Source organism: Thermobia domestica, chromosome 4 (genome assembly GCF_964235325.1).
Source record: "Thermobia domestica chromosome 4, izTheDome1.hap1.1, whole genome shotgun sequence".
Taxonomy (NCBI): Eukaryota; Metazoa; Arthropoda; class Insecta; order Zygentoma; family Lepismatidae; genus Thermobia; species Thermobia domestica.
This window is the reverse complement of record NC_137457.1, coordinates 264,218,570-264,235,732: the sequence shown is the minus strand read 5'-3', so window position 1 is coordinate 264,235,732 and position 17,163 is coordinate 264,218,570. Positions and strand designations below refer to the sequence as shown.

The 17,163-nt window shown below is 35.9% G+C and overlaps 1 protein-coding gene across 2 annotated transcripts in view; it reads right to left on the bottom strand.

The window, feature by feature from the left end:
- Positions 1-4,855: 4,855 nt before the first annotated feature.
- LOC145684041 (uncharacterized) overlaps positions 4,856-17,163 on the bottom strand; it is a 491,127-nt gene continuing 478,819 nt past the window's right edge. For both annotated transcript variants that reach the window (XM_081755868.1, XM_081755870.1), the window contains one exon: positions 4,856-7,294. In XM_081755868.1, the coding sequence (XP_081611994.1) occupies positions 7,097-7,294 (198 nt within the window). In that variant the 3' untranslated portion in view covers positions 4,856-7,096. The remainder of the gene's footprint in view (positions 7,295-17,163) is intronic.

Here is a 17,163-nt window from a genome sequence, read left to right as displayed (position 1 = left end):
GTGTACAGTCTGCTCCTGCTTTAGCGGAACTTTGTTATATATATACACACAGATGGTGATCAGAAAAATGGAAACACGTGTAGTTGGCAACACGTCAGATGTATGGGTTGGCAGTGGTGGCGTGCGCCCGCAGCGCCGGACCGCTGGTGGTGGTGTGTTAGGTCGGTCTCCATACTACGTCAAGCGCAGTGGAACAGCAGTGTCCAGTGGCTGTAGCAGACGGAGGTAGTGTAAAATGGGAGACCTCTCAGATTTTCAAAGAAGGCAGATTGTTGGTGCGCGGTTATGTGGAGTGAGTGTGACGGCAGTGACTACTGTGTTAGGTGTGTCGCGTGGGACAGTGTCGAAGGTGATGACGGCCTACACAATACACGGGAAAACCACATCGGGGAAGCGGAACAGTGGGCGAAAGAAAATCACGAGTGACAGGTCACGCAGAACCGTCGTGCCACTGCGGAGCAAGTGACGGAGGAACTTAATCAGCACCTCCCCCACCCTGTTTCGACAATCACAGTCCGCCGCGAATTACATGACATGAACTTACGGGGTCGTGTTGCACGGGCCAAACCGCTCATCAGGGATCATAACGCTTTCGCACGCCGCAAATGGTGTCGCGACCATGCAACTTGGACCGTTGAGGACTGGAAACGTGTGATATGGTCGGTTGAGTCATCCTTCACCCTATTCCCAAACACGAGCCGTGTTTGTGTGTGGAGAACGCCCAAAGAAGCTTATGATCTGCAGTGTCTCCGCCCAACTGTGAAACATGGCGGCGGCTCGGTGATGCTGTGGGCCGCCATATCATGGTTTTCATTGGGTCCTGTGGTCACACTTAGCGGACAAATCACTGCCAACGATTATGTCGCAATTTTAGGAGACCACCTGCATCCTATGGTCCGGATGTTGTTCCCGGACAATGACGCCATCTTCCAGGATGATAATGCACCCACTCACACAGCTGCCGTTGTTGCAGCGTGGTTTGAGGAACATCGGGATGAAGTTCAACACCTCCCCTGGCCCGCCCAATCCCCAGATCTCAACATAATTGAACATCTGTGGTCCGTCTTAGAAACACGACTCCGGCGACAATTTCCATCTCCATCCTCTCTCACAGAACTGGCCGATGCCCTGCACGAGGAATGGTGTAAAGTTCCACTTGCTACCATTCACGACCTCTATGCCTCCATCCCACGTCGCATCAAGGCTGTTCTGAAGGCGAAAGGTGGCCCGACACCATATTAATCTGGTAAGTTGCAATTTCGTTCAGGTGTTTCCATTTTTCTGATCACCATCTGTATATACAAAATCCTGCCCCAATGTATTGGCAATCAGCTTCTGGCCAGTAATCAGTTCGTCTTGCACAAGGAATGCAGAAATGTTGACGTAGCACTGAAGACGTCGAACTTCTGCACTCACTGAATTATTTACAATTATCCTGGAAACATTCGTAGTGGCGTTAGCAATATTGTTTCCCTTGTTTAATCAAGTATCGTACTCTGGCACAAAGACGACGAAATTGTACCAAACGTCAGCAGTAGGAGGACGCTTAAAGCGACAAAATGCTCAGCATCGTGCAAGAATAGCTTGAATTTCTTCCGGTAACCAAGATAAGTTTTCGAGGTATCCCGTTTAACAACGAAATCAAGGCATTAGCAACGGACACCAGAGACAACAATTCTCGACCCAAGATCAGATCGGTATTTTGATCAGTAAATTCCTAGCAATTGTACTAGTCAATTCGATTGACATTTCTTTCTAAGGGAACCTAATTAGGTATTGCCTTTTGGTCTCTGTTTCTTTTTATATTCCACAGGACTTGTAGAAGCCTCTTTACATTTTTGGAATAAGGAAAAAGTCATCAGACTAAATACTACTCGCAACAATATTACCCTACCCACATACATATATGCCTTTCAAACCACATCGGGCAACACTGTCTTTTTTCTCTCATAGATAACATTCCCTACTATCACATCCAGCACACAATAGAGCTGGACTCAAAGCTACTTAAAATTCAATCAAGTATACCAATTTTAGTTTTCGATCTCATTTTATTTATCCACATATTGACTGGTACATGAAAGCATATTAGAGTTCTACACAAGTTTTACGAACGACGAATGTATAACATGTTCTACATTATTGACGACTAACAACAAAACATTATTTTTTCACATCATGAACTTTGCGTCCGCTACCGGGGTGGATACATGGCCTTCTTCCACGATTTTAATCTTTCAACTGTAGACCCAACCCTTACGAGCTACACGAAAACCTATTTCTGCACACCTTACGTCATTCCTTATTAAATCTCTAAGGTTTTTCATATTTCTGATAATTTCGAATTTTGAGGTTTTGGTCAGGTTTGAAGGGTGTCTGGACCCCTGTGCAACGGTAACGAAGTGATTTATACATAGTGCATATTAGCAGACTGGGGATTCATTGTAAATTTGAATAAAAATTTATCAAAAGGGACTCAACTTTCTGTTGTAGTATAAATACAATGATACTATCGGAATACGTATGAACAAATTGTATTACATGCATCTAGACTACTAAGGACGTATTTTTCCATTGTATTTTAAGATAGACGCTTGTCGTCAAGAGATCTGAATGTCAAAATAGTCTGGAGCTCTGGCTAGAAGAAAAATTCTTACGAATAAAGATGTCCATAAGAAGCATGAACGATGGTAAGGTTTTCACAACACAGAAATAACAGAACTTTCTTTATGTAAGCCTTGTTTAAGGCCAAATACTTGCTCCGTTCAACCTTCAAAAGTGGCAGTTAAAATACTAGTTTTCGATTCCAGAGTTTATAATATTAATGGTCAACCACGGTATTACTTTATTTATATTTTTTTTTTTACAAGGATAATACTGTTCCTAAAAATTACTCTCCTCTTCATGGAGGTTGTTCCCTACAAAATCCCAGAATTGTTTGAATACTGGTTTTGCTACTAGGCGCCAGTAATTTTAATTTAGATTTTAATAAATCTAAATTAAAATTACCAGATTAGGATGACATTTTACACTAAAAAAAATCGTTGCTTAGAAAACACAAGTGAATAAATGTGAGTTCGCCACAATAAAACATTTAGTATTTCGTGGTAAGAGCAGTCACGCGTTAGCATTGCAGGCTAACAAGGTAAACTGACTTTTGTTCTTATATTCCCCAGAACTGGGATTACCATCTACGAGAAACATCAAATACAGGAGAAATCTCTGCAGCATAAGTTTCGGAAAATGAACAAAGAATTTAAATAGTGGAACTAATATTTTTGGATGTAAGAGTACGAAAAAAAAAACCCTCTATGCTGGCAACTCTAGTTAAAAATACTCACTCCTACTATTTGTACTATCTATTTTGTTATCTTATCTGTATTTTAAGTACAAATTCTATATTTTTTTAAATGTGCTTATTCTTTCATTCCACCATACTTCTACTTTACACGTACTTAGACTCGTGTCAACAATCAGGCTTCTCGACATCACTATAAATCTGAGGAACATTAATTGGTGTATGCAAGTGAATATCTATTTAGTAAAGCCCCGATGGCAGAACTTTCTTTGCCTTTCTGGGATGAGCTTTTGTAAGTCAAAAATTTTCTTCAGAAGAATCATTTGTGATTGTTAAAAATACGCTTTACGCGACGTAAAAAACAGTTCAAACTATATTTGTGCGAGTCGTCCGTGCATTTAAGACATCTACACATATCAGGCATGTTTTTACACTTTTCTGTTGGCTTTTTTTTTTCCCTCTGGCAGTTTTTCTGCACAGGCGCGGCAAATTTTCTGCGATCACATCGCAGATCGCGGCATGTTCTGCTATGGGGAGTAAAGCTGTAATTATTCAGGTTTTGCACACTGATATTCTCAGTCCCTTTCTTTAGCGCTTTATTTCTTCACATTCCCTTTGGATCATAGACGGAAAGAAACTAGTCACATCTCTGCTTTACTTGCTTAGTAGTTACGCCAGCTGTACGTTAAGATGTTGATCATGGTAAAGAGTTAATAGTCGATTCTGCGCAAACATGCTCTTTTACGACATACGTGTGAGTGTTCCACAGGCAGATTACAGCCCAATTTGCTAGTGGAGCACCTACACGAGCAAAGCAGGGGAAAGATAGCTTATTACAGTAAGTCTTATGAGTTAAGACTCTTTCACACCCACTTTTTCGAATTTTAGCAAACAGAAGACAATGAACGTCAAAATATATAAGAAGTTATCGAAGTAGTATCTGCAAAATGCTATTACGTGATCTAATAGTTGCTTGAAAGACCCTTCATGTAGTGTAGAAATTTGAATTCGAATTTCCAACAATTATGAAATCAAAGTGCGCTCAGAAACTTCTGATCTATAAGAAAACTTTTGGAAACTTATTAATTTATCTAATAGCATTTTGTAGATACACCTAGCTTATTTTCTACATTTTTTAATTATCTTCATACTGTTAAATTATTCAATAAGAATTCAAAAGTGCGGGTGAGTTTAGGAAAGAGCCTCAACAAAATAATGTAGTCTTGTTCGAAAACAACCTGACCAACCATTTGTCTTTCAAAATCCTTGCACTCTTTAGCTCCAGTTGGAATTACATCAAACATGTGGATTATTATTATTATTGGCTAATTGAAGTCTTAAGAGATCGTTATAATTTCCTATGTACGGTTGCCAGAACATCGCCTTGTAAAGTAAGGTAGGTAGTCAAGATTTTTTGAACAAGACTATACAGTCAGAAACAATATTAAGTATAGGTTTGAGGTATAAGAAATGATAGTTCCAACCTACACTTAATATTGTTTCTGACTACATATAATTAATATATGTTGATGCGAAGGAATAAATAAAGACGCTTGGTATTGACTCATGCCTAAAGAAAAGCACTTTATTGAAAACATGTCTCATTGCACATAAAAGGCACATCTTTCTTTTTTTTTTTTTTAATTCCTTCACTTTGTATCATAAATTTATGATAACAGCTTGTGTTATATCACACAACCTTTTAACAAACATTTTCTGCAGTAAAGACAAGTGAATGAAGAAAAAAAAAAAAAACACCTGTCTGTTTTGGTATTGTTTTTAGGGAAAATATATATGTATATATATATATTAATTTTTACATATATATCATTTGGCTAGGATATGAAATATCATAAAGCAAGTATAAGATTTCGTTAATTCATTCATGATCTTGATTTGGAAAAATTCATTTATATTTCCCCCATACGGAGTAACACAAAAATTAACATAATTGACGAAAATGGTTGGAGTAACGTTTTCACCATATCAAGAAGTATGTTGCCATTTCAAGTAACATACAAAAATATATATATATGCGATTACTAACACAGTCATTAAGAATGGGAGGACAAAAGTAAGCCATTATAGAGAAGCGTATCTGTGTAGGTGATATCTTTATACTGAGAAAATTATTATTTTTTTCTAAATACCTGTGTATAGTAAGTACATCAGTGTGTTAGTATATTTCTTCCTCCCCTGGGACTATTCGTACTTAAAATAAAGCTACTTATTGCATATTAACTTTGCGAATACGACCACTTATTTAAAAAGTTCATTACTAATAAGATATTCAACCACTTTCCTCTAGCAAAGGAAAATTTACGTGCTTAAACCAACTTCGTTTCATGGCAACTTGACCAGAATTATCACTTCAGCATTATTAGAATATACATCGAGATACTATTTTCTTTCTGTTACATAAAAAAAGGAAGCTTACTAAACTAAATTACAAGAAAAACTATTACTTTGATACACGTATGCAGATGATAAATTTCAGATTATTTTATTTTAAATTCTGCATAGCATAAAGTTTTAAGTATGACCAACCAAATAATATATTTTCCAAACTACCTGCATTCAAGTCAAAACAAGCTTGTTATATTATGCTACAATACAATATGATAATCTGGCAAAGCACATTTGTATCATCTGTGTGGTACTTTTAGTTTCATCTGAAAATAGTCTTTGAATGGGAGAAAGGGAACAGAATGTAAGCATTAAAAAACTCAGAAGCTACTTTTTGTATAAAAAAAAGTAAAATAATAGCAGGGGAGGGAAATGAGGGAGGAGACCAAGAACCAAAAGCAGTTCTATTGTGCAATATCAAGAGAAAAACAGTTAATATTTAACTGTGAACAGTATTCAATCACTTCAAGTTTTGGGACATTTACAAGTACCCTTTGGTCCAGTCAAGAAAATCAGTTTTCTGTTATTTATCCTTCAAGCGTTTAATCCTATATTCGCAAATATTAAAACACGTGAATGCACAGATCTATATACAGAGAATTCACAGACTTAGAAGTATATTTATATTTTATTTTTTCCCCTCATTTTAATGTATAATACAATTATCAACTTGTGACACATCCGTACAAACAACGCTCACTCATACATACACATTCGTACTCGCACGCGTCTCATGCATTCTCTTTACATTCAGTCAAACACAACTTTTATGTTCAGAATCACCCTGCATCCGCGACACACTGGAATAACAAAGACCCAGTCCTTTATGCACCATCTGAACGCTACAATATTCTTGCCAACGAAGCACACACATTTTGTTATCTATCTATAAATAATAGACTTTAGTACTTCACTCCGTGCAGCAACCTGCTGCTGCGCTTATGTTTTATCCTTAAAGCTGCTGAAAGTGTTTAGAGCAAACACTACCTGTTACACGATACGTCTTGAGCTGCCGGTAGAAATCTTTCTCAACAGTTTTTCCACGAGCTCTCTTCATTCTCACTAGTGTTTCCACAGAGAAGTCAACCACGAAGCACTCTACCATTGCACAGTACAAAAGAAGCAGAACAAAAACAGCAGAATACGTGTTGTTAAAACTTCTGTTCAGCTGAAAGCCTTGCTCACAATCTTCATCCACTACACCAGCTCTACTGCTGTAGATACAAGGAACTATTTATGTTACTGACAAAAAAAGATTATCCACAGAAGCAATCACCAGCATACATGGATAAAAGATTGGAGCAAGGCTTACATGAAGCATTGTAGCACGTGGGTTTGAGAGTGTGGTGTTAGTCTACCAGGAGGACCATCAACTCCCCCTGAAGATAAAGGTTATGAGACAGAGTTTGGTGGTTGAGACTTTGGTGGCTGCTGACTCAACTGAGCCAATGTTTCTTGCGAAGCGTGAGCTTTTAGGATAGAATTTTCATATTCAAGTTGATTAATGCGGTCCATCAATTCTGCGATTTTCTCTTTCAAAACTTCAACTTCTTCTCGAACGGCGAACATAAGATGACTCTTCACCAAATCCTGGAAAAGTAAAAAAGAATAAATTTTAGTATCCAATAATTTATGTATTTCACACAATATGTACAGTAAATATATACATGAAGAAATAAAGAATGATTTATTATTAACTCGTAAGTACTCGCGCCCTTTTTTCGGACAACTACTCGCGCGGGGGTCCAATAGACCACCGAATTGATATTCTTTTTACATTTTTTTTTTATATAATTAAGACAATGTAGCATAACTTAAACATTTTTAAAAAGTATTTGTTGCGATTACATTTTTGTACGCGTTTTGATATTTTGTTATATTTTTTCACCACGACTTCTGGTTAGCAACACAAAATTTACCTGTTTGGGGGTCTGTGTACACCCCACGCGAGTACTTAAGGGTTAAAGACTATATTTCCTAGCGTTAATGTCACCGAAGCTCAACATTATAATATATGAAGAGTATGGTTAGTGTGTCATTTTATTATTATTTCTACAAGGAAATTCTCAGGATCAGAAAAACTTACTTGCCTCATTGTAAATAATTTTAATATCTATGTTTACGAGGTACTAAAATTTTTATCAATTGATAATTCACGTCAAAGGTAATAGTACAGTAACTGATTTACTCTTTCGCATTTTAGTCTATTATTTGGTTTTCTCAGACGAAAATGACTTGTCATGTTGGTGGGAACATGAATCGTTATATGTGCTGAATTATGAATAATAATAAAAAATATGGGGATAAAGGATTTATTAGGTGGAACAACACATTCGCAAATTTACTTGCTTTTATACGCAACATAAATACTGAAAATTGTACAGTATAGACACTTTACGGAATTCTTCACGCCATATTTAAAATTGTGACAAAAAAAAAAAAAAAAAAAACTGCTGACTAACTAAACCGTTAACTAACTAAAAGGACTTGAAGAATAAACCCTTTGCAAAGGGTATTCTCTATTCTCCTTTCCATTTATCGCTAGGGCTACTGGTGTGGTCCTTTAATCCACCTCTCTTGGAGGTGATACAATCTGGTGAACGGGTTAAACACTGTGAGGGTTGATTTTGCATGATTGTTCATCTGCAAAACTAATTAGATTCAAGCTTACTCGTAATTTACCTTGACGGGAAAAATAGTGTTTATATACAGGGTGTTTCAAAACATCGACAATGATTGGGAGGCGATTCCTGACTCCAAGTTAAGACAAAAAGTCTAGACTAACCTGGGCGCAGAAATCTGTTATTTCGGAGTTACAGGCTGCCGAAAACATGGAGAAATGAACTTTAGGTCTATAGCTCTAATACTATGGGACCTACCGTAGTAGGTTTCAAGACTTCACTTAGCAACAAATAGGTGCGCTATCCAAAAATGTTTCAGAATCTTGCGGTAGTTACGCAACAATTTTTATACAGGGAGTATGGCTACGTGCATATAATTTGAAGTACTCACCAACTTCCTCTATAAAAATTGTTGCGAAAATATAGCAGGATTCTGAAACGTAGATATTTGGATCCCTTAATATTGGAGCTATGGACCTTTCAAGTTCATTTTTTCATGTTTTCGGGAGCCTATAACTCCAAAATGCCGATTTCTGCACCCAGGTTGGTCTAGTTTTTGTCTTGTCTTGGTGTCAGGAATCACCTCCCAAACGTTGTCGGCGTTGTTCTGAAACACCCCGTATCAGAGACTATTCCGAACAAAACATAAGGGATGTCAAATCTACTTAAGGGAACGATAATGAAACCTATCTGTAATTTGCTAATTTAAGCTGCATCAAATGTATAAACCATTCTTTCTATTTACTTTCTCTTACAAAAAAATACATTTTAGGCAGTGACATATATAAACTTCGAATTATTCACGGGTAGCAAATGAAGTTCTGAACAGTATTTTAAATAGCAGTTCCTAGTAACTTGAAGTGAGCCTGATAAAAGTTTTACTGAGATTTTCAATCTCACAAAAAGTGAAATTATGAAATATCTATGGGAGTCAAAAATGAACGAATTTTCGTTTAAAGGACATACCACTTGCTGCTGATTGCGCATACTCCATTAAACATAAATAAAACATATATGTAACGATACAGACAAAGCATACCTTTTAAATGAAATTACTTTTACTATTAATATATAAAAAAGCAAGTTTTAATCGAACTACATAAAACTTATCCAGTATACTCGAACAAAAATAGGTGCTTTTCCCGTGGAAATGAACTAGATTGCTACCTCACATTTTAGTAATTTAAGAATTTCGATTTATTCCTTTCATTTTTAATCACTTAAGTTATTACGACTGTCTGCTTCAAAGAGTGATAATTAAGATATCCAATCATCAACTGTTGTGTCAAGTTGATATCACAGCTGGTTTTATATATTTCAGACAGACATTAATACTAGTCCGTTTCTCTCTCTCCCTCTCTCGTGTGTGTTTTATGGAATCTTAAAATATATATCTCATAATTAATGTTTCCACAGCCTACACGCGCGTGGAGGGCATTACCACGCCCATCGTATCTAAAAACAGACAACATGGGTTGATATGAGATTCAATTAAGAAGCAACTTTTTACTGTGTGAAAGACAAGAGTGTATGTTAAATGTTTACTCTGACCAAAGTTCACATCCAATACAAACAGTGATACAATATGATTTGTTCTAAAGTTGTTGCCAAGCACAGATTGTTTTACTTAATACGTTCGGAATCAATATACAAAATATCGTAAATTTTAAAAATGCTCTGGGGTGCAACGAAAATTCAACTTTCAACAAAAATGCAAAATATTCGAGCACGTGGGACTTTAGTTCCAAATACAAACACGAATACATTTTTTAAAAAATCTTTAACGGTTATAATATATATTCGCTCTTCGAAATGGATGCTTTCAATATTTCCATACAAATTCGAAATAATTTTACAGCTTGCAGCAACTGTCCAATATACAGTACACACTACAGCAGAAGTTCATATATGCTAATGATAACGTTCTTTTATTGTTTTAAGTTTCTTGAAGCAATATGTACAATCTAATTGATGTAGGAAAAGACCCACCTAAACGTAATCAGCAAGTACTACAATTTGTTAATTTTAAAGCTACTGACGAAAGAAAAAGATGAAGCATTTTGTTCCGTTTATGTCCTCACGTTTTTATATAAAGTTAAAAACGCAGACAAATATACATAAAACCATACAAAATTACGTAGCCTTTTTATACCACCTATCACTAGCATTTCTATCGTAATTAACAACTGAATATATAATTGTAACTCGACATGCACTTAAGAGGCATCATCACTGCGAAATTAAAATACCGCTAATTTTACAGTAATTATGTATATCTTCAAATAGATAAAAGATAATCGAAAAGTGGAACAAGACCTCCCTAGACAGTGTTATTTTGCGTGAGATACCGTTATCACGACTCATTTATCTGCTTTCGATTTCCAGCCATTTAGAAAATCGGCATTTATTTTCGCGTTTCTAAATAACAGCAAACGAAAAGCTACTAGGTGACTCGTGATAACGGTACTTCATGCAAAATAACATCGTCTAGGGAGGTCTTGATCCACTTTTCGATTATATTTTATCTATTTGAAGATATCACATAATTACTGTAAAATTAGCGGTATTTTAATTTCGCAGTGATACAGACTCTTAAGATTTTGAGGCGGATTAAGAAAGTTCAATCACATAATAGATAATTCTTTAACACTACTTCTATGATTAACTCCACAGTTCTACTGAATTTATAATAAATATTAGCCGTAAAATACTGCAGAAACAATTTTGAGGGCCTGAGATAACCAAAATAAAAATGGGTATTGAACTTCAGATGAAACATTCATTTCCATCGAAAATTAAGCAAAGCAACTGAATGTGGTAATTGAGAATGTCAAGTGTTTGATTTTTTGTACACACATTACGAAAAATCGAACACTTGACATTTTCAATTACCACATTCAGCTGAGCCGCTTAATTTTCAGTGGAAGTGAATGTATGTTCCATATGTAATTCGACACTATTTCAATTTTTGTTTAACTTTTCTATTACATATTTTTCGAATTTTATGGAGATTATTAACATTTAATAGGGTTGAATGTTCGTCATATTTTTGAAGACCATTGGTTTATATGAGGAATTATTTTCCTGTATTATTTGAAATGAACTAAAATGTTAAGTTTGATTTTTCTGGTTTAGTCTTCAATTGTATCTAAATGCCCCTTACTTCATGATAATTATAATTTCAGATATGGAATGTTCAAATTTAAGTACGTAATATTAAATTTACATAAATAGTGATTCCACTGATTTTTCTTTGTCTAGTTATGTTTCTTGCTACATAATGATTATTAATAACGACTGCTGAACGCTAAAAGTTACTGTTAACTTCTAACATACAAATTATTTATTTCGTTCGTACTTTTTAAGGTACAACACTATTTTTATTTAATATTATGTAATGAGAAAGCAACAAAAATATGTAGATGTAGCTCAGTGTATGCTTATCGCTTGATACAGCAGGAAAATAAATATATTTACATAATACTTGGATGCGTTCCAATGATCACAAAATATAATTTATTTATACATCTTTCATCAACATTCTAATTAAAGATTTTGTGTTATCTACAAACAGGAAATTAGATAATTATTATCTTTTGAACACTATGTTAGATAAGTGTTAATACAATCATAAGCACTTTATATTAAGAAATTACGTTTATGGCGGAAAATAAGTATCTGTAAAGTATGACGATTGACTAATTGGTTGAAGTTTCAGGATATAATTTATAAACCTACTGAAACAATTACTAATCAGTAAGTTCTAGCAACGGCGCCGACTTGCCAAAATTTATGTGGGTGCATATCAATGGCGGGACCAGGAGCGTCATTTCAGACTTCGCTTGAGGGAGGCAAGAGCAATACCGACAAAATTTTCACGTTTTGTACTAGTATATCAGTAGACAATCGATTATGTATTTCTCAAACTCTTGAAGGGGCAATTTCCCCTTCCTGCCCCTTCTAAATAACGCCACTGGGTGGGACGTATAACCCTATATGTTTTCAGGGAAGCCTCGATATTTGATTATTTTTAGTTAAAATCTTTTATGAACACTGTCATAAAGGGCTATGCTATGATAAAGTAAAATATGCCGGTACTACCGAGGTATAAGCAGTGTTGAATTCAGACATTTTCACCCGGGGGGGAATGTCAACTCCTTGGGGGGGACGGTTGTTTTTCTGTATTTTTGCAAGAAAGCAGCAGCATATTTAACAATTCCATTCACATATACATCTTACCTAATATTGAGACTAATTGCTGATAAATATTCAATGTGAAATTATAATTTAAAAAAACAATCGTTTGATTTCATCTAAAGCATTAAATAAAGACTGGCAAAAATATTTTAGACTAAACTTTAACTGCTATTTACAGTAGCTATTTTTGTTATTATTTCCTATATTCAGTAGTTATTGTTTGTTACTAATGTAGAAGTTTTTAAAAAGATTTAAATTAACTCAAATATTTTTTGTCCTAAAATAAACACACACAGAAATATGTTAACAAAAAGTTATCATTCCTTCTCCCACTTCTGATTCTAAATCAAGCATATTATCCTTGGTTTCTTCACTGCATACACATCAATAGTTTAGTTTACGAAATCTTCAGTAGGATTAGTGCTGTGTCGTGGAAAATCAGTGCTTGGCGCGAGAGTATACGACGGCACCCCCATATATATGAGTGAGGTCGACAGACCAGCCGCAAAGGTGAGAAAATTTTAAAAAGTAAACCATGCTTTTCCTTGATTTTGAGCACTTTTCATTACTTTTTTCTTTTACTTTATATAATATGTGCACATGTGTTTTATTCCTCTGTTTTTCTTTCCCTCTTTTCTTTTCTTTTTCCCTCCCGAATTTTGCACCCCTTACTTCGGCGCCCGGGGCCGTCGCCCCGCTTGCCCCTCCCCCATGACACGGCTCTGAGCAGGATCTTCAACACCTTCAATAGCAATCTTTCACTTATATACTACTATCATATTGATAAATTCTATATAAGTCTCTAATCCAGGAGGGATAACTGTTCCTCCCTGATCCCTCTAAATGACGTCCTCTGAATCTCTCCCTTTAACTTAATTATTTTTAATTAAAAAAGGTGTGTTTAATTTAACAATCGTAAAACACATTTACGTCTGTTACTTCCGATGCGAGAAATGGAATTTAGGTGCCCTATTTCAAATAATGCAAGAACTGTACATTTTTTAGAACTGAAATCTTTTGACATCAGATATCATATGGAATGATCGAAAGATCTTCCTATCTTTCCTTTCCTATATCAACCTGTGCTAGTGCTACCTACAAATATACAATATAGGGCGAGAGTATAGTACCTACTAAGATACAAACCTTTCTTCAACAGTTGACAATTTCATGTTCTGCCAAATTCGGTCATAGCGTTAAGAAATACAAGTTTTATTGGCTATTTGGTATTCTATCTTAGATGTTACATGTTTAATATTTATATAGAATGGATCTGCGTCATTTATGTGTATATTGAGAGATTGGATTTCGTCTGCACGTGCACGGAAAGAAAGCAAATAATTATGAGAAGTAACTTCTACATTTTGTGACTGAAATTCTTTGAGTTTCTCCGGGGGGGAATGAATTTTCTTCGGGGGGGAGATTCCCCCCCGGGCTACCCCCTGAATTCAACCCTGGGTATAAGGATAAGTTGGGGCTGCCCTAGTTCAGTCGGTAATACGACTGACAAACGCAAGAGAAACGGGTTCAAACCCGGGTCCAAACTAAAAATCTTGCGGGTACCGGAGCCCCGGAGCACTCACGTAGTCGGTGCCTATGAGTCCTAGGTTCCATTTGTATTTATAATCAGCCACATAAATTCCTTCTAAAATTTGGTTTTTAGCTTAACAGAAAGGGAGTAAGGAGACATACAACAATTTACGTTCCATCTGGGATGGTAAGCGATGTTAGACGATAAAAAGATCTGGCCGTCACAGGTACGGATTTAACGTGGGTGATGATGTTCTTTGATAATTCATTATTATAATTAATTTCTTAGTTTTCTTTGGTTGATTGATTGATTTTGAGTTTATCGTCCCTTTCAGCAACGAGGCCATATGAGACGGGACCTACTGATTAACGTGGAATCCGAACCACACGAGCTTCCGATGGGAATCGAACCCGGTTCTCCTACACCAAAGGCGCGTACGCTAAGAGGGTACAATCATGGGACGTAAAACTACTAAAATACTGTTAGCATTCAACAATCGAGAGAAACTAATGATTTTGTAAACCTAAAATACCTGATGGCGTACGATAATGACTATTAACATGAAACTGATACTAACGTGTCCATTAATCAGTTTTTCATTATAACAATACCACGGCAATATACTTAGTACATTAAGGTTAATGAGATATGGAATAAAATTATTATTAATTTAATCACTCAGTTTTTGTTTAACTAGAATGTCCAAGACAAGACACATTACATTGAATTGAACCAACTGACATGCTTTAGCGTGAATATTCATGCGTTAAGTTTGAGAAAAAATAATGTTTTACGGCACCAAAAAGTACGTCTGTCGTTCGTTGCAGATTTGATGCACTGTATATGAAAATTATACACTGTTAACAGAACAAACGACGAATACATAAATGCTAAACTTAAATTTCCTAGCGCTACTGTCCTGAAGGAGTATGGTTAGCCAAATAAGAGTTGGCTTGATACGGGATTGGGTTCGCATTGTATTTATATGGTTTGTGCTCACAAGTGCTCGCGAATTTAGGCAACTCTGGCCACTCTGAAAAATATTCTTAATGTAATGCACAAGTTTACACATTTTTACCTGGCTGATAACACCTTTATGTTGCACGTAGTATGTGCATCAAGCATTGTGTGTGTCACCGTTAGGAAAAGATAGAACGCCAATAGATACAATCTGCTACTTAACAATACATTTTACTACACATACAGCACATAAATAATTTCTTCCAGCAAAATGAAAACTGTCAATTATTACTGATAACGAAGGACCTATTTAGGGACACAGAAAACAGGTTCTTTTAAATTTTCTCGAAAAATAAACATAATTTTACCTTCAAGCATGTTACCTTGTTCGGCTCGAAGTGAACTATCGACTTTTAGACTATATCATACTACGCACTGTCATCTTACTAGTCAAAGAATAAGAGCATAATGAGAGTATAGTTTAGTATCAATTTCACATCAATAAGCAGAATAGTACTTTCAGTCCGTTTTAGAGGCTTAAGGGAAAAAAGTTTTTCTACATTTACCCTAAAACTATACAGGAGTTTAACTAACACTCATCCACATATTCTTGTTCAGCATAAGATCTATCGATTTGTATGCCTCATATTGTTAAACGCCAATAATATTGTAGACATAATAATATACAATAAATTTCGTCGGATCACAATCTATGAGGGCCACGGACGGCTGTGTTTTCGTCGGATACGTGGTCGACGCAGCAGGTGCAATAAACAATTTTGGTCTTTTAGCTCAGAGGTTGCTGAACGTTTATTCAAATAGCTCTGGAACTTCCTCATGCTGCTGAGTCAACATTAAAAGTCATGTGTCCTACCAGAATCGAATTCTGGCCCATGTACACAAAAGGTATGCAAACTAATCATTCCAACACATAGGAATGCAGATCACACCCTTCTAATACAAAAACTGGAGCTTGAGAATTTTAAAAACGGCATTCATAAGAATTTCTTCATAAATTATGAAAGAAAATATTTTTAGTTCTGAAGTGACTTGCCTGCTCCAGCTTGAGGAAAACTAGCAATATTGAAAAAATGTCAATCAAATTCAATTTAAATAGCAAACCTCGTTAAAAAAAAAAAAAAAAAATCAGCTGCAACCATTTCCACAATACATTATGCTTATTAAGGACTCATTCGTACAGCACAATTTATAGAGTCAAATACTGACAAATTCAAGAAATATAATCATTCTGCTTCCTAAATGTGTTTACTCTCTTCAAAATGCTTAATTATGCCACTGTACTTCTCTATAAAACTTTGGTCATATGTTTGGAAACGGGGCAACGAGCAAGTTAACAACCAACCACTTAACGATAGAATGTGTACATACGTCAGCGTCTGGGACCATCACGTAACAGGCATCGTTTTGTCCCCGGCGTCGCACTTCATAAAGGCACGAGTAGGAATAGCGTCTGCTCCGTGAAGTCATGTCTGATCTCGGATGTACCACACACTGCATCTCTCCTCTTTGCAATGATCAGTCGGGGGCTTTTGATCTGGTGGAGACGCGCCGGGACGAAACACACGGCGTGCGCATCATTCTGACCAATGAAAACGCGTGCAAGAACGTGGACAGTAGCCAAGGACATAGAAATAACCTATATACAGTACTAAAATAATTCTTTTCAAGACGACGTAGGGATCAACATATATTATGCCGACACACGCATGGCTCATTCATTGAAAAGCAACACAAATCACAACAAAACAAATACTAGTTATTACCGAATTCAAATATGTAAAATTAGTTACAAAACAGAAGACAAAAATGCTAACCACAAAGTGTAATTGAAATGAATTGTGTTTATGATTCACAACGTTAAGATTTACATCTTAACAGATATTTTTAAAACAAATTACGTAGATTGGCTTAGTGCGATAGCAACAGTTGCTATCTTTAGCTCAGCTATTGTGATTCGTCTCCCTTAGTTGCATCAAGGTAAATGTCTGACAGTTTCTTATTTAACACATTTTTAGATATGCCCAAGATTTTGACCCTTGAATTACATTAGCAATCAACAAGCAAAAGTTGAATAGGACAATCATTGAACAGAAACCGGGGCAAATGTCACAACCGGTCACTGCATTCGA